General features: G+C 31.3%; 1 protein-coding gene across 3 annotated transcripts in view; it reads left to right on the forward strand.

The window, feature by feature from the left end:
- The window catches only part of LOC107437618 (uncharacterized), a 162,605-nt gene that overhangs the window by 135,220 nt on the left and 5,796 nt on the right, over positions 1 to 21,589 (forward strand). For all 3 annotated transcript variants that reach the window (XR_015429340.1, XM_087152124.1, XM_087152123.1), the window contains exons 2-8: positions 2,916 to 2,976; positions 5,278 to 5,474; positions 13,649 to 13,764; positions 15,897 to 16,006; positions 16,109 to 16,187; positions 18,685 to 18,835; positions 20,845 to 20,968. Coding sequence is in view for 2 of the 3 variants with exons in the window: in XM_087152123.1 (XP_087008249.1) it covers positions 2,916 to 2,976; positions 5,278 to 5,474; positions 13,649 to 13,764; positions 15,897 to 16,006; positions 16,109 to 16,187; positions 18,685 to 18,835; positions 20,845 to 20,968 (838 nt within the window). In the remaining variant the exon portion in view is untranslated. The remainder of the gene's footprint in view (positions 1 to 2,915; positions 2,977 to 5,277; positions 5,475 to 13,648; positions 13,765 to 15,896; positions 16,007 to 16,108; positions 16,188 to 18,684; positions 18,836 to 20,844; positions 20,969 to 21,589) is intronic.

The following is a 21,589-nucleotide window of genomic DNA, read 5'->3' on the forward strand; positions in this document are numbered from 1 at the left end:
TGTACTTTTTACTAAATGTGTGGTAATAAGAACTATAATTTTGAAATCAAAATTTCTGATAAACCGTCACAATATTAACGAAAAAATTACCAACTGTTCGGTAGTTTTACCCAAATTTGTTTTTTCTCTGTACATTGATTTCAGATTTATGAAATATTTCTCGAAAAAAACTAAAATTGCCTAAAATATCTCAATTTTTTTTAGTGCTCAGATATACTTACAATAACTCTTAATTGATTCGCAGTTTTTAAAAATAATCAATTTTAAAATAATTAAATGACAAAGCTGCAAATTGGTATTAAATTTAATACTTCAACTTCATCTATAGAGATCGCCCAGTCTACGAAGATATTTTTATTTATAGCTGAAATTGTATAACTTGTATTTGTCATTTTTTATAACATTTACGCGTTCAGCAAACAAATTACTGTTTAAAAAATAAATTCAAAAAAGCGTTTAAGCATTTAGCTCCGAAATATTTGACCATATCAAGACACCATTTGACAAGACTGCGAATTGGTATTAAATCAAGTACTTTATAGTTTTGAACTATAGAAATCGTTAAGTCTACGAAGACATTTCATATATAGTCGAAACTGCAAAACTTGAATCGGTCCTTTTTTCATACATATACGCGTTCAGCAAACTAATTGCTGTTTTGAAATAAATGCAAAAATGCTCTTAAGTTTTCCTCTCTGGAATATTTGAAGAAAAGCCCTGAAGTAATTGTTCAAAATCTCCACGCATCGCGAAGATACAACGGGGATTAACAAAACCGCCAAACATTACGTATTCTAATCACAAATTAAATGAACACTTTACCTGAAGATTTAACAATAGAGACTGTGTATAAATGTGATGGCCTTTAAAATAAGAATTGTTGCATCAGGAAATACTTTAGTAAACACTGGAAGAAAGCTACGACAAGATATGCTACCAGAATTGATTATAGGTTTTCTTCATCGCTTTCTTTTTAATACCCGTGGCCGTACGTTTTGAATAACGGCGTAGGTGATATCAGTTTGATCTAATCTTCTTTTAATGCTTCAATCTTAATATTTTGATTTCAGATGTTTTTAATGCAGAAATTTTATATCTGAATAAGTACTTGCTTTCGGAAAAAAATTCTTAAAATAGATTATCGTTTTTACTTTTAAATTTGCATTGATGGTTCCAATTCTTTTGAAAATTTTAGTATGAATAGGGACAACTAATAATATGGTTTTAAGAAAAAAGGAATATTTTTTTCCCCAATTTGCATGTTTGACAATATTTTCATAAAAGCATAAAATACGCAGAAATCAGAAGGATAAAGCACATTTAGATGGAAGTAGCTTTTGCAAAAATAAAAACTTGTATTTACTCACACTAGGCACTAGTGTGGCTTTCATACTTGATATTCTTCCAGTTTCTATCCAATTTAATAAAAAAATTAACTTTACATGTATAACTAGTGTAGTTTCCTTTGCTCAGAGGCATTTTATATTCAGTATCCTCAGTTTTCGTTTTAAAAAAATCTACATTAGCAGAAAATACATTAGTGATACAGCAGCTGTTGAATTTTTTCAGTAAATAGTATACAAATTTCAGGAATTACCAAGCCCACCATTTTAAAAAAAATCTGAAGGACTTGAGGTAATAAAGTGATAAACCACACTTTTTCCAAAGGTGCAATTTTCTCTTTTCAAACTTTTCCTTTGTGTTGTTAATAAGAACTCAGCACGTTTCCGGAAACGCAACTGTATAATAAAACTAAATACATGTTTACATTGCTTACTTATAGAGTTAATTGTATTTTTCACTACACAGCTCTCCTGAGCAATTTGATATTGTGACTTATTACAATGTCGTAATTCCTTCACTTTGAAAAAGAACATCTTTGACTAGTCTAGTTAATGTCACGTTTTTTATTAAATATACGATTTTATAAAATTTAGATCAAAACAAAACATTATTAAATCATACTTGCCGAATCTCCTGCTTTTCGTTGAAGATTTTCTCTTTATTTTAATATTGTTTGCAAAATTTATAAGTCAATACTTTTATCTTTCCTTAACAAAGTTCATTTTTAATGATTTAAATCAGTTCTCACCAACCTTACTATAGCCGCTGTCGACGTTTGATAATTTTTCCGAGGCCTGCTGAGGGACGTTGACTGTTTATATTTTAGATTATTTTGATTAAATAATTTTAATTTGATTGCATTTAAATTGCTTTCAAATTAAAATACAGTTATATTACAGTATTGGTGCATATTTGGGTGACGTCACTCAGCTCCCGGTTAACTCGTTCATGGAAAATCACGCAAACCCGAAAGTAATACACCACAGTAATTAAATCGGAAATAATTTAATATTCCTTGTGCAGCCCGGTACCCAACCCACAGTCCGTTGCCTGGGGGTTGGATACCACTAAATATAAATGTTTTAAATGAATTTGTAAGAGCTCTATTTTAAAAATATAAAGTGTTTACGCAGTTAAAATAATTCTTGCTTACAATAATAAGATCAATTACCACTACGAAGAATCTTAACTCGAAAGAAACAGCAGCTATGTAAATAGTTATGTAAAAAACAGCAGCTATGTAAAATACAGTTCGTTTGTTTCCTTTTCTCATCAGGCGATAAATAAATTTACCGAAAAAAAATTGTTCCCATGCTTGAAAAAACTATTGTTTAAGATTATAAATCTGAGATATAAATAAATATAATAATTTATTATTCCAAGGTATAAACAGCTGACAATAAGTTTAATAAGTAAAGTTTTATTTATAAAAACATATTAAAAATACTAATACATAAAAAAGAGATTTTAATAATTTAATATAATTATTGAATCTTGTAAAAGAAGTTTTAATATGTTAAAATATGTAAATATATCTATTTATAATAATTTTTGTTTCTTTTTTCTTGCAGGGCCAGTCACAACAACAGTTTTTTGCTGATTCATATGATGAGGAGGAGTTCACACCGGTTGGTAAGTTAAACTACGCCTGGGTTATTCACATTTTCCGTTTTTAGAATACCATCGTGCATATTAAACACCTTTTCATTAAATAAATAATCTCAAGAAGCCTAAGCGGTAAGATATTACACGGTTAAAAACTTTCCTTTGTGATTTGAATTCGTTGGCGACTTAACGTTTTTTCAAATCACTTTTGTTTCTTCTCATTCACGTCTGGCAGGTCTTGAAAATGGGCGTCTGTTTTTGGGCACTTGAAACTGAAACGACTGTTTTTTTTCCAATTTATATATTTTTGAAATGAAGTTTTTAATCAAGTAATAACTTTTCAGTGTTTTCTTAGCATTTTTTAAAATGAATATAATGCTTTTTTTGAAGTAAACTCTCTTTCTTTATTTTCTTTCTTCAGACTTAGTTTTCAGCACCGTTATAGTTTGATAAGTTAGATAGAATTCGTATGGCGTCGTATACATTTCGCACAGCATAGCTTTACACTAGTGCCATTAAATTCTATATTTATTCCAAACTTTTAAATGTTTTACAAACAGATACTGCACTTTATTTATTTTTTTTACTTTAATCAAAAACGGATTTTTATTTTTCTTCCTTTTACTTTTCGGTCAGAGAAGATTTCTAAAACCACTTATATTTGTTTACTTTAAATGCTTTATCTACGTATTTTGCTTGAGTTTGCCACATTATAGCTGAATTTTGCTTATAGGATACTAAGACATCAATTTAATGTAATTTGATGAAACACTGTAGAAAATCACGTTCCAAATCGAAGTTAACTGAACAGGGACCATATTTTTGTCAGATGTGATTATTATACCAAAAATTCAAAGTTAAATTCTTTTCTACATCTGCTTTTCCACTTAGAATTTAATGTTCATGTATGCATTATAAAAATTAATCATTTACCATTGATTTATTTATTGCATACACATATCTGACCTCTTTTATGCTTTTTGTCAAAGAAATTTCGACCCTCAATTTGTTCTTTATCATTTACTTCATAAGTTTGATTTAAAAATTATTCTGACCAGTTATAACCAAATAAATATATTAATTGCTCCGTAATGACAGCCCTTAATCTAGATTTTTCGCATCTATGAAAAAAAACTTAAGAAAATTCTACGCGTTATGGATCATAAATTAATAACTAACCGAGAGAGAATTTAAGTCCTATCGAAATCACTAGTGTGGAAAACTTAATGAAGAAAAAAACTGATGGAGTTAGCGGATTTTTCTAATAACAGCTTCCTAGAGTCCTGGTGGCTCAGGGAATAGAGCTCTCGCTTCCTAATGAGGTGACCCGGGTTCAAACCTAGCGGTAGCTGGTTGATTTGGATAGGCTCTCACCGACCGCAGTGCTGACGTAAAATATCCATAGTGGAAGACGGATCATGGGTTAGAGTCCCCTTGACATCAGGCTAACCGTGAAAGGTTTTTCTCTCCATGTAACGCAAATGCGGGTTAGTTCCATCAATAAATCCTCCACGAAGGCAAATTTCACCCAGTACTTGATCCAGGAGTTCCCTTCTCTTCTGGATTAGGTTCAAAATTACAAGGCTACGGAGTTGAACATTAGTAGCCTTTAACGCTAAATTGGGTCGGCTGTTCAACGACTGTTATAAAATAATAATAGCCTCCTAAGCCGTGGTTGTTCAGAGATAGAGCGTTCGCCTTCCAATGAGATGATGCGGTTTCGAATCCCAGCTATGGCTGGTTGATACTAATTCAGCAGCCGACTTCCACTGACCACAGTGCTGACGTAAAATATCCTCAGTGGTAGACAGATCATGGGTTAGAGTAACAGTTCTTTCCTTCTTCGCTTAAATATTAATTTGTAAACCTTAATGTGCAGATTTTTGACTTCATTTCTGAAAAAGATTCAAAAATATATATTAATGGCGGTTATTACGAAACATCCTAAATAAACCTGATAAACTTGTGGTGAAGTAAAGCGCAATTTCAATATGTAATCTATTTTTTACTTATGCTAATTTGCATTACAGCAATTTTGTTCCTTCCTTGTTTCAATATTAATTTGTTGACTCTAATATGCAGACTTTTTGACTTCATTTATGAAAAAGATTAGAAAGTATATATTAAGGGTGGCCTTTACGAAATATTCTACGTAAATCCGATAAACCTGTGGTGAAATTTTTAAGTACAATTTCAATATACATAAAAAATCTACGTTATACTTTCGATTATAGCTCTTGGGGAAAATTTTACGTAAAAAACTTACAATTGTTACAAGGTGTGCATACTTTACGTAACTACATTTTCTTTTTCTTTTTTCGATTACAGTAACACATAGGTGCGAGCGAGGCCAAATGATAATTGAAGTAACGACACAACAACCATTTAGGGGATTAGTCCATCCTAGGGATTACCGATCAGGGCCATGCGTTGCCCTGGGTAGAGGTGGCCGAACAACAACACTTACTCTTGATCTTTTTGTAGAAAAAGATGATCCAAGGTACTGTGGGGTACAAGTCAGAAAGGTAAGTGCATTTTTATCTACATTCACTTAAATTTCATAATTTTATACTCATTTAAATAGTTCATGGACCATAATCGATCAAATTTAATACAACCTCAATATGATACTAAGTTTAACCACATCATCGTATTTCCCCAAATTGATTTCATGATATTATAATTCAACTTAAAATGAGTCATTGGAATTCTTCAACACATTCATATTAATGCTTCGGCAATTTTGCACCCCATTATGGTTCCAGGTACCGATACTATTATTGAAAGCTAAACTATTGTTTATGAGAAGACTTCTATGTTTTAACCCAACTATGTTGCAATCAATTTTTTAGAAAAATCGACTGCCAGAAAAATCGGTTCAATGTTGAACCAAATATCGGTTAACATAGAGGTTAATAAAAGCGTTAACTTTATAATTTTACTCCGTTAAAAGTTTGGAGCATGGTGAACCATAATCGATCAAATTTACTGCAACCTTAATATGGTGCTAAGTTAAACATATCGTATTCTCTCAACTTGATTTCATCATGTTATGATTCAACTTGAAAGGAAACCTGGAATTTAACGCAATATTAAGGTTCCACCAAATTTGCTCCGTATTATGGTTTCAGGTGCCGATACAACTGTTCAACTCTGAACCGATTTTTATGAAGAAACTTCTGTGTTTTAACCCAACTATGTTCTAGTCAATGTTTCGATGCACTGTCAGAAAAATTCGATTGAACGTTGAGCCATAATATAGATTAACACAGAGATTAATAACAGAGTACACTTCATAATTTTACTTTACAAAAAAGTTTGGAGCATGGATGAACCATAATAGATCAAACTTAATGCAACCTATTATGGCGCAGTTGAACCATATCATCCTATTGTCTCAACTTGATTTCGTGATACTATTCTACTTGGAAAAAAAAACATGTAATTCAACACAGTAAGGTTTCATCAAATTCTCCCCGTATTATGGTTCCAAGTAGGGATATTATTGTTCTACGTTGAACTGATTTTTATGAGAAGATGTCTGTGTTTTGACCCAACTATGTTCGAATCAATTTTTCAATGCGCTGTCTGAAAAATCGGTTCAACATTGGACCGTAATATAGGTTAACACAGAGAATAATAAGAGTACTCTTCATAATTTTTATTTGTTCATAAGTTTAAAGCATGGTGATACAATTGTTCAACGCTGAACCGATTTTCATGAGAAGACCATGTTTTAACCAAACTAAGCTTTTTCACTCGCAGAAACGTTGTTTCAAAGTTGAACCATAATATCGCTACATTGAAAATCATTATAGTGCAAATTTGACTCCCCCAGAATAAGGTGAACTGTTCCCGTTCAAGTTTAAGTAGGATTAATCTGCATAGTAATATGGTTCAACTTATCAGCATACCAAGTTTGCAAAAATTTTGAACGATATTTTCGTCCAATGTGGTCCAAAACTTCTACTTCTAGAAAAACTTTTTTGTTTTGTTAAATTTTTTTGTCTATTCTGTAGCATTTTGTTAATGTCGTGATAAATATTGAAAGAAGAATCCTGCCATTAAAGAACATTAGTACACGTCAATTTCATGAAGCTAATGTTAAAATAAATCTGAAATAATCTTAAAATTATTAATTAAAATAATTTAAGGAAAGAGTTTTTTTTTTCTTCTAAAAGTGACACTTTTACCTCAAGCTGTTTTGTTGCATTGTTTAAAAATATGTACTGTTATATTATTGCTGAACTAATATATTCAGTTATATTCAACAGTATAATACACAAAAAATTTTATTGCCGTCATGAAAACCACGCGGTATTTCTGAAAAAATTTCTCCTAATATTTAGAAAATTTGGATTATCATTTGGACTATATTACCAAAAAACATTCATTTGCATAAAAAATGTGCCATCCTTAAATAAAAATAACATAAATGAAGACATATTTTGAATTATAAATTACTCACAAGTAAAAATTGTTTAACATTCAAAAATCTTAATCCTTAATAATTTGAATTATCATCATTTAATTAACCAAAGTCACATTTATGTGAAAATGGTGCCATTTTAAATAAAATAACATAAATGAAGGCATTTTTTCGAACTAAAAATTACTCAAAAGAAAATATTGTTTAAAATTCAAAAGGTAATTTTTACATATTCCTTGTAGAAAATATGAAGTTTTACATTTCTACATTAATAAGCGTGTTTCGTTAGTTCTATACACGACAGAATAGTTATGAAGTTTTCTAACTGATCGCTTAGTTCCGCACCGTTAAAGACAAATTTTGTGTTCTTTGATTGATGAAGAACAAATTGAGACATTACACAAACTTTCACTAACTTCGAAGAATTAAGAGTACTTTGACTTATACTAATAGTTGTAACGGGAAAATAAATGCCTGATGCAGTCGTCAAGGGTACTTGAGCATTACTAATGATTGATATTTATGGCTTGTTTCGAACTATGATGTAACTATTTAGGATAGTAAATGATATAAATAGACTTTGCCTCCTCAAATAAACCATTTGGTTTCAAACTCAGCTCAAATCGCTTCCGTTTTGCAATTTTTTGCCTCCCGTGTTTGACAATGATTCAAGACCCAATCAACAATAGAAGAAAATGAAGTCCTCTCCTCATCTCCAGTTTTTGAAATTTAAGAATGAATGCTCAGTTTTAATGGTTTGGGGACTATTTTAATAATTTCTCAAAGCAATTTCCCCCCTCTTAATTGGCACCCAGTTATACATTTTTGTACATTAATCTGCTATCTTGAACAATTATCTAGTTTTGTACTTCCGTTTTGCAATTTTTTTCCTCCCGTATTTGACAATGAGTCAAGACCCAATCAACAATAGAGGAAAATGAGATCCTCTCCCCATCTCCAGTTTTTGAAATTTAAGAATGAATGCTCAGTTTTAATGGTTTGGGGACTATTTTAATCATTTTTCAAGGCAATTTCGCCCTCTTGTCACCCAGTTATACATTTTTATACATTAATCTGCTATCTTGAACAATAATCTAGTTTCGTACATTAATCGTAATTATATCAACATACTGTAGTTTTGAAATGCAGGCAAATTTTCATTTTGGAACTGCAGTATTGAAATGAAGGCAAATTTTTGTTTTGGAACTCTATTATAGAAATGTGGGCAAATTTCTTTTTGGAATTGTAGTATTCAAATGGGTGAATTTTCGTTTCGGTATTGAAATGCGGGCACATTTTCGTTTCGAAACTGTAGTACTGAAATGCAGGCATATTTTCGTTTTGGAACTGTAATATTGAAACGTAGACAAATTTCAGTTTCGGAACCGTACTTATGAAATGCAAGAGAATTTCTGTTTCAGAACAGTAATATTTGAAATGCAGGCAAATTTTCGCTTAGGAACCGTGTATGTGAAATACCGTCAAATTTTCCTTTAGGCATTGTAGTATTGAAATGCATAGAAGATTTTGTTTGAGATCTGTAGAATCGGAATGCAGGCAAATTTTGATTTCAGAACTGTAGTGTGCATTAAAACATAGTCCGATTTATGAAATCGGAGATATTAGTTGTACCTAATTATATTGAATTTGTCCTTTAACTTACTATGTAAGTGGCATACCCTCAAGCAAAAGGCATCTTTCTCGTTAACTTGTTCTGAAACGAAAGCTTACCAGGATAGCAAAACTAGCAAATGAGAAATATATACAGGGTGTTTATGAAGTCCCGGACCCATTTTGATGTTTAATAACTCATAAAATAATAAAGATAGATTAAAATTAATAACATAAATGGTTAGATAGACTCAAAAGGCTTCATGACCCTTGTCAATGAACTTCCACGTGTGCCCCAATCGTCGCACGGAGAATATCAAGTCGATAGTCAATTTCACGCCACATGGCGGCAAGCATGTCGGCATCCACAGAGGCTATTGCTGTTGTAATTCTGGCTTTTAGGTCATCAATGTTCGACACGATCCTCCTGTAAACATTGTCCTTTATAAATCCCCAAAGAAAAAAGTCCAGCGGCGTTATATCAGGTGATCTGGGTGGCCAAGAAATTGGACCTCCTCGCCCAATCCATCTTCCTGGAAAATGGTCATTCAAAGAACTACGAACGATGATACTCCAATGAGGTGGTGCACCATCTTGTTGCAAAAGACATGTGGCTGAATCTCTTCTAGTTGTGGAAATACGAAGTTTTCCAACAGGCCTAAGTATACGACTGATGAGACCGTCTTTTCTGTAAAAAAGAAAGGCCCAATGACTTGGTCGTGTCTGACACGCTCAACGTCAAAATCACTTGTGCAGGGACGTCCGGAACGTTTCTTATCTGCGATACTTCCAGTTTCTAGAAAATTCTTTTCCCACCGCAAGATGCTGCTTTGGAGGATCTTTTTGGTAAATTCTTCTGCAATTTCTCTGTGCTTGCACTATCGATTTCGTTTCTATGAACCACCATAAAATATGTGCTTTCTCTTGTGGTGTATGCATTCTCCTTAATATCCGCTTGAATAAAACATCACATAGAGAAGTACTACATCGAACAAACACATCAAAAGTCAACATAACATTGCAATAGTTGCCAAAAACAAGAGAGAGAAAAATGCAATTAATAAGCAGACGATATTTAGAAAAGTACAGATATTTAGACTGGAAAGTGAAATTATCTGAAATTAACCACACACGCAGACGATATTTACAAAAGTAAAGATATTCAAACCTGAAAAGGAAAATATATGAGTTATTCCATCAATAAATGCCATAAGTTTGCTTATATCTTCATTATTTTATGAGTTATTAAACATCAAAATGGGTTCGGGAATTTATAAACACCCTGTATATAGTGCAAAGGTACGCCACAAACATTAATAGCACTAGATAAACAAATTTAATATCATTCTTCATGCCAAAAATGTTCCATTTCCTGAAGTCAGTCAAGTTTGTAAATTTTAAAATATAATCAAAATAAAGTAAGGCAATCCAGAAATGCCAGATAGTTCATTTTGTGTTATAATGATATGGATGCAAATGATAATATCAGAAAGGTTGTCCAACTAACAAAAGAAAATGGCAACAGTATATTAGGATAGCGTATAACCCGTGTTCTTTAGCTAGATGTTAACGGCAATGTGTAAAACACCAGTAATCTGCATATTAAACATAATTTCTGCAGTTTTTGTTTAAAGTATAAAATTTTAGAATAATTTTATACTTTACCTTGACATTCTGTTGGATGACATGCTGTTTAGGCGAAGCGAAAAAGAAATCATTATAAAGCTACTTTTTAAAAAACGTTCTCATCTCAGAAATATTAATGACATAAAGAATTGCGAAAGACTGCGATTAAGGAAGTAGATTATCAGTGTTACAGACAAAGTTTTAAATCTCTCATTCTGTAGAATATTACCTATACATTTAAAAGAATGTCTGGTGTATTTTTTTTTCTCCTGCTTCATTAGCGTTGCTGGTGTGAAAGGTGGAGGGCGTAGTATTTGCACCCTTCAAAGATTAAAAATCTCAAAAATTCTCCTTAGCATTTTTTTAAAAACAAATTCAAAAATTTTAATTGATTTTTTTTTATTGCAAAAGCACTTGACTTTACATCATTGGTCCCCATGCATCGAAGATGCATGAGATTGGAGCATATAAAGCAAAAACTGAACCATTGAACAATACCAGAACAATGTAATAACAAAAACAATAAATACTCGCAAAACGTGAACCACTTAAACATGAACGAGAATCAGTCGCTGGATACCAATTGCTCAATTGTTTTATACATTATATAAATTAAGAAAAAATAAGAGCTTTAAAAAAAGTGTATTATAACTTAGTACCTTTCAAATATTGAACTCCCTTGACGCCCATGCTTTGGTTTGGCATTTTATAGAATGTGAAAAATGTTTTATCGTTTCATATTTTGCAGGCTGCGTCTCAGTATTCTATAAAATGTGGATAATGCAGAATTCCAAACTTTTACGATAGCGTACAGTGGGCAAAATATATAAAAAAAAACAGACAACCCTGAATAACTTTTGATCTTACAATCGGATTTTCACGCTCTAGGACTCAATCTTGAATGTTTAAGGGGATGACCTCAAAAATGCTAATTAATTAGTGCAGACGATATTTTAAGTCACAAAATCAGATACAAAATTTTGTATGGAACTATCTTTGGATCAACGAATTTTATAACTGTGTGCAAAAAAATTTACAATTCCTCCTAAAAGTTCTCGGGATATGGCGAAATACGAAGCAATAAAATTAGCATAAAGGAGCGCAGACTTTGGACCTCTGTCCTGACCTAACTATGGGATCATATTTTCTAGAGTGCGCCCCCCCCCCTATATTTTGGGGGTCAGAAATTCGACTTCATCGAAAAAAAGGTATGCTTATTCAGAGAAAGTGCGTTTTTGTGCCTGTTTTCGTAACTTAATATATAGTTTGCACTAATTAATTAGAATATTTGAGGTCACCCTTTTGAATCATTAGGTTTGAGTCCTAGAAAGTGAAGATCCGATCTAAATTTATTCAGGGTGGTCCGTTTTTTACTTTGCGCATTATACATCGCTTGGAATTTAACTTTATTCCAGGTTCAAAGAGTAAACTTGCCTTCAAATTTCTTTGCTTTACTCAAATTTCTCCTATAAAATGTTCATAATCTCTTCAGACCCGATCTTTCAACTTAAAAACATGTATTTTAGAAGGAAATAAACTCATAAATGCGACTAAATAAATGAAATTCTATTAATTTTTCTGATTATTTTTTAATTATTACCTCAAATCATACGTTATAAATTTTAGCATATTGTAGAATATTTTTATAGTGCATTTTGGTCATGAAACAGAATCCATTGGATTTATATATTTATGTGGCATAAAACTGCCCGAATTATTAAATTAATTTTCTTACCGATCTTTATTAATCGTAATTAAAAATTTCGATCAACGCAGATAAATCCAATTAACTTTTTACACAGACGCTTTGTAAAATCATACAAACATAAACAAATATCATAAACTATTATTTTAACTGATTAAATTAAACCAAATGTTGTGTAATATATTCTCGATTGGGTCCCAAGAGATATAATTAAGTAAATATTGTTATATTCATCAATACTCTGAAAGAAACAACTCTAAATTGACCACCCGCAATAGACAGCCTGCTTCTTAACCAAACGTGAAGCTAATTAATCGAATGATTTGTATTCTCTTCCTCAAACAGAGTGCTTAACATTCTGTTCTCGTAAAAGACATTTCATGGATATTTGCATATGATGATGACATTTTCATTACGTAATTATGACTAGGCTGTTTCGCCTGTTCTATTTCTACAATTAACAAGCATTACGTGTTCCAAACAGCAATTACGCCAGTATGCACACTTTTTTATTTTTTTTAAACTGCTTTTAAAGTTTTGACGAAAGCAGTAAGGGTGTTTTCCGTAGATTTATGTCAAGAAAAAAATAAGAAAAAGTTTAAAACTCGAAGTAAAACTTTGATTTTAATTCCATGTACTATACCTGGCTGAACAAAATTGACTGAGTTTTAAAATGGATGAATAGCTGAAAGCAAAAGTCATTCAAAGCAAAAAGCAATTTTGACGAAAATTTCAAATCTTTTTTTATTGTCTATATTTTATTTTATATCCGTCATTGAACAGCTGTCTCAATTTTTGAGTTCACGACTTTTATGTTCAACTCCATAGTCTTGTAATTTTGAACCCAATCCAGAAAACAAAGGAGCTCCTGGATCAAATATAGGAAGAAATTTGTCTGATTACACAATAACTATCTGCTAAACACTGATACTTATGTTTGTATTAATCTGTATAAATAATTTTTAACCTCATTATAATTTCTGGACTAGGTAAATTTTTAACCTTCCCGAGTGTAGTGATCACTATAATTTTTAAACTATACCATCAGAAGAATATATTAATATAATCAAAATCTTTAACTTTTTTACGTAAAAAAGTTTAATTTGTAACTAAACATAATGTTGTAATTTAATTTAAAAAAAATAGTTTTTATATTTCACGAATTTCATTTCGTTTTTTTTTTAATTTTTTTATTAGCAATTCTAATATATTCATTATATTGATAACATTTGAATCTTTTAAAATACCACTTTTCATTTCATTTTAAGTTATTTCATCAATTTACTTTTTTAATACACTCAACAATAAAATTGTTTCTTTATTTTCAGCCTAATTCTGGCGATGTTACAGTAGCACTAGCTGTGAGAGTTCACCCCACATTAGAATTGTCAGAAGATAAATACTTTTTCTTAACATGTGGAAAGGCCGGTTTTAGAAATGCCAGGTAAGATTTCTAAAAATCCATTCTCAATTTTATTAGTGTTACATGCGTTCAAATAGATGAGGTTTCAAGCTGCGAAACTTTGCAATTTCCATCCACAATTTATTTTTACTCTAAACTAAAATAATTTCTGCTATAAACTCTGTTATAGATATATATATGTTACGGCCAAAGCCCGAAGTCGGCCAATTCGCGATCTGGCCGGCCAGATTGGCCAAGAAGTAAATTGGCTGGCCAAAGTGCGAAATTTTCTTGATTTCGGGAATTGGTCGGCCAGATCGCGAAGGGGCCACGATGTTCCGGCCAATGTCCGATCTTTTCTTAATTTCATTTGAGACAAAGTAAAAAATTAAAAATTTTTAAATTTTAATTTAAAAACTTGTCTATTTTTTATATTTTTAAATTAGAAGATTTATATTTTTAAATTAAAAAAGAAAGCAAAAGGGGCAATGTTAGCAAATTAACTTTTTAATAAAACAATTAAATAGACAATTTAATAATGATTATTAAATTAATATGATTATTTAATAGACAATTTAAAATCTTGTCTATTTCTTATATTTTTAATTTAGAAGATTGATAAGAATTATTTATATAATTATAGAAGGCCGCCAAAGTAGAATATTCACAGATCGTTTCAATTATTTCGCACTTTGGCCGGAACATAATGCATAATGTTTGAGATCATTCGTAAGAGGACATTTTTTTCCTCCTTGTTCGAATTAATTTACGTTAATTTTCAGATCATTAAAATGGAATGTCAAGTTAAGAAAAAAATAAACATATTTAACATCTTTTTGCCTTTAATTAAGGTTCTACAAGTTGCTCGTGACATTTGTGCTGCGTGTAGAGAGGGTGAAATAGCCGAAAGAAACGCCGGTTATTAGTACGTCAAGTTAAAAAGGGGAAGTTTTGAACTAAAAACGCGATTCTTTTTGGCCAATGAGTTGAGATCAATAAAGAACAATTAAACCATTTTTTGAGCGAAATTCGCGTCAAATGGCAAAAGGAATCTGCAGAGAAAATGAAATGCTTCCACGCTTTAGACTTTTTTTCAATTTTTAAATAAAAGCTAGAGTGGAAATAAATTATTAAAGATACTTTAACTTTTTAAAAAAAGAAAAGAAAGAAGAAGAAAAAAAATGGTGGCGTTTATGAAGTTTTGGAACTCGACAGTACAATTGAAGACATGAAAATAATTTCTGTAGCAGATTTTCTTAATACAAACATGTTACAGTTACACAAATTATATTCTGTTATGTGTTCTTTTAGAGAAAGTTGAAATAACTTCAGTCACTGAAGTTATTTTCCCTTAAAATAAAATGAAAAGAAATAAAAATCTGACTAGCGCTGACAAAATTTTGCAATTGAACAACTCAAATAAACTTTTTTTTCTTAAGAGATCAAAATGATATTTTTGAAGAAAAAAAATTGAGATTTAGGAGGGAAAGATACTAAAAGGTAATCTTCGAATGTTTTGGAGTAAAAGAAAGTTCCATGTTCATTTGATAGCAAATAATCGACAGGTAAAATTAAAATTATTTTCGTTTGATAGCAAGCCAAAATCCAAAGAGTGCAAAAGTTATGATGTCAGAGAAGAGTTTGGATTTTAGAGATTTTGACAAATGCAAACTTACAAGAAATAAAGACAAAGCACAATTTCTTGTCAAAACATAAGCTTTAAGCTAATTTAAACAAATTTACTAAAGTGTCCCTAAGAACCTTCATCTGCTCCCCTCTTCAATAGTCCTATCATATAATACTAAAGTAGCACACATTATTGGGTAAATTTATTAAATAAATAAAAAAATTATTTTGCAGAAATGAAACGTCTCGTGTAACTTAAATAAAAAATAATAAAAGTCTAATTATTTTACAGAAATGAAAACTCTCCTGCAATTTTAATAAGAAAATAATAACAGTATATAATTATTATAAAGAAATGAAACCTCTCGTTTAACTTTGATAAAAAAAATAATAAAAGTACAATTATTTTATTATTTTGCCGAAATGAAACCTCTCGTGCATTTTTAATAAGAAATAAGAACAGTATAATTATTATAAAAAAATGAAACCTCTCGTTTAACTTTGATAAAAAATAATAATTAAAGTACAATTATTTTATTATTTTTTAGAAATGAAACCTCTCGAGTAACTTTAAACTTTTATCAAAATGATAAAAAAGTTCAAGAGCTTATATACAGTCAAAAGTATGAACTTAGAGCAGCTATGACAAAACCTGATGGTAAGTATCTCAGATCTCAGATATTAATTTGTATTTCGTAAAAATGAAAGATAAAATGCTCCGACAATGCAATACTGAATAAAATATTCTCTTGTTTTTCAGATATTCACAAATTAAAAGTGAGGTCATGTCTTAGCTTCGCTCCTAATAATACAGAAGTGCAACTAATTGACTCCAATGGGTAAGCATTTTTAATTATTATTTTAAAAGAAAACCTTGTATAAATGCAGTTTTTTATCAATGACCTATGAGAATTTTGTAAATGACTATTTTAACACCAGTTTCTTTCAAATTTATTTTCTTTTAATTTCAATTTAAAATGCCAGAGGGTGAAGTCGGTAAAGGCGTCACTCAAACAGCTGGGTGTCATGAGTTCGCTCCTGGCAACTATGAGCAACAGAGTGCACGTTAAATCTGCTTCGGCGAAATTCACCTCATTGATTGCGGTGTGGAAGTTTGGAGAGATGGTTAACTAAGATACTGTCCAAGTCATCTGACCTAGGTCCAAAAAACGTGATATTCCTATCATGGCCGCAAAAAGCCGTCCAGCAGTGAATATCCGTCCAGCAGTGAACTGATAGACACGGTTCCCATAAGAACACCGAAGTTAAGCATCGCTGGCTGCGGTCAGTGTGTGACCGCTTTCATCAGCCTGACTAAGGACTGAGGATGCGCGGTATCGGTCCTCGACGAGGACTTGAACGAGAAGTTCTCGTTTAACTGTTCTACCTTAAAGTGCTTGACTTCGCGCGCAGGTCGTTTTTCTACCTCACTGTGTCTTTCGCTTCATTCTGTGTTTCAAGATTCAAGGTGCTCATTACAGAATCAAGCAATCGTATTTGAATATCAAGAGGATTCTATGCAAATAAACAAAAAGGTCGAAACGCAACAGTGTAAACTCAGTTGATTAATTCTGTAAGTGCGGCGCTGCATAAGTGATTTATAGATCGTTACTCGATTTTTAAACTGTTCCATTACATGGACAGATTTGTACAAAAATTTCCCTAATGAAAAACAAGGGAAATTTATACTGGTACGCAACCAGATTGTGTCGTATATGTATAAACTTAGTTATTTAATCAATTAACTGTTCCACTATATGAGTAAATTTGCACAAAATGTCCTTACCAAGCAGTTTATCCATTGAGTACCATAATGCTAGTAAGCAATCACGTTGTATAGTATTCCGAACTAATATTCGGCTCCACAGCTAAATATAAAATTCAAATAAATTTCATAATATATAAAAAATGATTTAACATTGTATAAAATTTAGTGAATTGGGTATACTATAGCCTATGTCACAGGTTGTGTTATTCCTACTAAATTTAACCCATGAACGGCATTTTCTGCGAGCCTAACTGCAAGCCACAAATAAACAAACGAAGTGTTTGATCGTTTAAATAGCTGCTCGCCAGATTTTATTGCATTATAAAGAAAAGTAATTGATATTCGATTTTTGATTAATAATTGATTTATGTGGATAGTGGCATAGAATTTAGCATTGCGTCATGGTAAATGTTATTCCTACTAAGTGGAAGTAGTTGTGTTTTTTTTATATTATACCCAATTATAAAAAATTAAATGTAAGCATTGTTTTTCATCCTGCTGATAAAATATCTGAAGTAAGTTAAAAGCGCAAATAAACAGAACAAAATCTATGGATCCTGATGAAATAATAGTTTAATTTTTGTTCATGATAATTGGGTATACTATAGCCTACGTCACAGATCGTGTTATTCCTACTAAATTTAACTAGTAAACAGCATTTTCTGTGAACCTGATTTCTAGCAACAAGTAAAACCATCAAACGAAGTGTCTTGTTATAAGTCGCTACTCGCCAGGTTGGAATTGTATTAGTCTAGTAGTTCCTTTGGAAATAATTTATATTGTTGTTTTACCGAAGTTTATGAATTTAATAAGCATATTTAAAACTCAGTTTATTAATTAAACTAAAAGGTAAATGTTATTCCTAGTAAGTGGAAGTAGTTGTGCTTTTTTCATATTATACCCAATTTAGGCGATACAAATTACATTAAGAAGTGGAAAACCGCACTAAATCGCCTATAATTTTTATTTTTAAAATATGCGTGATATTGGATGTTTAAAATCGCGTGAATACTAATAGTGGTGTACTTTTTTTAAACCACGTGAATACAAATCGCAACGTGTAACTTTTAAATTGGGTAGATAAGAAAATAAATGTTAGATATTCAAACCGCGTGATTAAGAATCGCGATATTAACGGATTCCGGCGCAGTTTCAAATATTCAAAATGGTGAAAATCCGCCAAACTCAAAAAATCAATTGGCAGATTTCTGCCCATTGACATAAGATTCACGTCTCGTTGCGGGAATTAGCGAAACCTTCAAAATTTAAATTTTAGATCGAGGAATTGAGTGAAAATTTCGTCGGATTATAAGTTTTTGATTAGCAAAAGTTCGAGAACCAATGATCTTGAGAAACGTGGAATTCCGCGATATTCCCAGAAAAATCATATGCCCTGCTTCTAATTTTTAGATCCGAAAGGATAATACGAAAAACCTGGAATTTCGAGATATATCTGCGGAATACTATCAGCCCTGATAAATATGGGCCATGCAATATTTCCACACACCTTTAATTTGTAATTAAAAAAGGTAAATCACAATTAATTGACATGAATATTTTTATTTTAGTTGCCCTCTTACAAATTTCTTGTCTCCATTCCATTACAATGAAACAAGCCATTCTGCAACTTCTGAGCTCTCTCATACATTCAAATTCCCAGATAGTAACAGAGTGCACGTGCAGTGCGATGTTGTTCTCTGTAGGGGTCCTTGTGAACAGGTTTGTTATATTTCATTGTGCAAATATTTTTTCATTAATATGTAACGTAACAGTATGTGTTCTTAGTAAAATGCAAAAACTTTTTCTAAGGATGTAAATAGATTTTTCTCACATTTGTAGTGCTCTTTTTTTCCCCTTATACTTTTTAAAATAGTTGATTTTGCAGCTTTATCTTAAGTATTAGAACAGATATTACGTGCAACTCGAAAATTCGTCGATCAGGTTAAGATGATGTTATACAGCTCATTTACGTATATTAATTTTATTATTTGAAATATTAATATTTTAAGTATAGAAATTAATTAAAATTTTAAATTATCTATTAATTTAATAGATAGCAGGGTGCGTGGTCAAATTTTTCAACAAAAAATAAGCACCTTTAAGCACTCAAAAATATCATAATTAGACAGGGTTGGCAAGTTTTTGACAATTGATGGTTTTATTTACAGTGACGAAGACGATGGCGCGTAACAAACGAGGAAATTAACAAGAGAAATTAAATTTTCCATCACTAATAGAGACAAAAAATTGACAATGTTTAGTTGGTCCCCGTAATCAACAAAAATTCGAGAGATTTTTCGATTCTATTACAGAGGGCGGAAAATGAAGTCTGAAATTGAGAATCTGTTGCAAAATGCAGCAGGGTTGCACATGAGAGTCAAAAATCCTTACCACTGAATCCAGCTCAGTATACGCAAGTGCGGACCAGCAAGTATTTCACCAAACATGTAAAATAAATTGTGCTCGAAATAGATTGGGGTAGAATTAATTTTGTATAATTTGTGGTGAAAATCAACACGGTAAAGAAAAATATTACATTTCGGAAAAGGGAAAATTAAGCACTTTTTAAAAACATCCATGGAAAAAAGCACCTTTAAGGGCTTTTAAAAAAACGAAAATAAGCATCTTTAAGCACTTTTTTAAAAACGCTACGCACCCTGGATAATTTAAAATTTTAAGAACAGAAAAAAAAGTGAATTAAGGTAAGCAATGAAGTTTCAAATGTTTTCAAAACATCAAAATGCAAACAGATTTGCAAAATTAGTTAGGATTATACGGTGGAGAAGTTATTTCGTGATAATTTGCTTGCATTTCGATATTTTGAAAACCTTTTTCAGCGCTTGAAACTTCATTGTTTATTCTAACGTTACCTGAACTCACTTTTCTCCAAGTTTTAGAAGTTGGTTAAATAGAATTAACCATAAAGAAATTTTTCCCGTGGTATAGCGCCTTCTTTAAAGAAAAAAAGGGCTAAGAATTTCGAAGAGACTCACATTAGATTATGGCCAAATTCAACCTGTTGTGCTTATGAATTCTAAAACTGCAAAATAAAAAAGCACTTGGATTAGTAAATAAGTCTGTAGTGAAATTTCACTTTTAAAATGTATTCTCAATTTCCAGTAGAATAAAAGAAAATGTACTTTAAATAATTAAATATTAACGCATGCAGTTAAAAGTAGAACAATTGTAACTCTGGTAGCAGAATTAACGGAGTAAATCCGTATAATAATCCTTCATAATCATAAATCAAAATTTATGATTATGAAGGATAATATGGGGATTCCTTCATAATAAGGATAATATTGCAAAGGAAGGCTTCATAAATCCAAATTTGTAAGCAATTTTGACGTAGTCAGTGATTATTCTAGTGAAAATTCAGCGTAATCTAACATAGTGCAAAATTTTAAAATATAAGGTCCTTATACATAAAAACTTAGTCGTTTAAATTCAAGTTGAATTTAATACATTTAGGGATGTTCTCTCAATTGAGCTTTTTAAATTTTATTAGAAATATGTTTAGAAAAATTAGTCTCGGAATTTTTGTTTACTTTTCAAAAATAAAGATTATTTAGACTAAAAACAATCAGCAGGTGTGGCAATAAGTTGCACTGTCCACATGCTGAAGGTTTTTTGCTTGTAAGATTGTCACAAGTGTAAATGTTCTAAACGGTTCTTCATAACATAATATTTTAAAACAACAAGTTTAACTTTATATCTTGTGTTTACAGCCCGCCTGTAGAGGACCCAATGACCCTGTACCAAGGGCATTACCACGAGTGAGAAATGGAACTGATGACGGACAACTTATGGCATCTACCTCAGTTTACGTACTGGAGCCAGGAGATCCAATTTGTAAGTTATTACTTTACTCCTCTTACACTATCATGACAGATCATCAGGTATAATTTGAAATGAATCATTAAACTAGCTGCAACACTAAAATATTGATTAGATATTGATTAGAAATATTGATTAGAAATATTGATTCCTTTTCTGGACAAGGCATGCATGTTCTTTCATTCCCTGTACTGCCTGTCTTTACTGTGGGAGCAACGTCGCAATATTCTGACCTAATTCCCCTGAGTTGACGAAATGTCAATCCAGATTATCATTTGAAAAAAAAGGTTTCATTTTCATACAGGTTTTAGTACAGGTTCAGTACCTAGTTCTGGAAATATTGGAAGAATACCTAATTGTCTCTAAATTTTGGGGAAAATAGAGTTGGTCGAGGAAAAAGTATAATAGTATTTTATAATATATATTACCTCAAATTTTGCAAACGTATCATCCACTTTAAACTGAAAACATTCCCAGTATCTCATAAACTATCAGGCCATACTTTGTTCACAGCTCTGGTATGCTTTTCACAATAATAAACTTCAAATGAGACTCTTGACTAACAAAATTATTCTACTTCAACTAATACCACAACCTAATTTTATTCACTTTATCTTCATAGAATCTGCATGGATT

Source organism: Parasteatoda tepidariorum, chromosome 9 (genome assembly GCF_982258835.1).
Source record: "Parasteatoda tepidariorum strain Cologne lab strain chromosome 9, Ptep-v5.0, whole genome shotgun sequence".
Taxonomy (NCBI): Eukaryota; Metazoa; Arthropoda; class Arachnida; order Araneae; family Theridiidae; genus Parasteatoda; species Parasteatoda tepidariorum.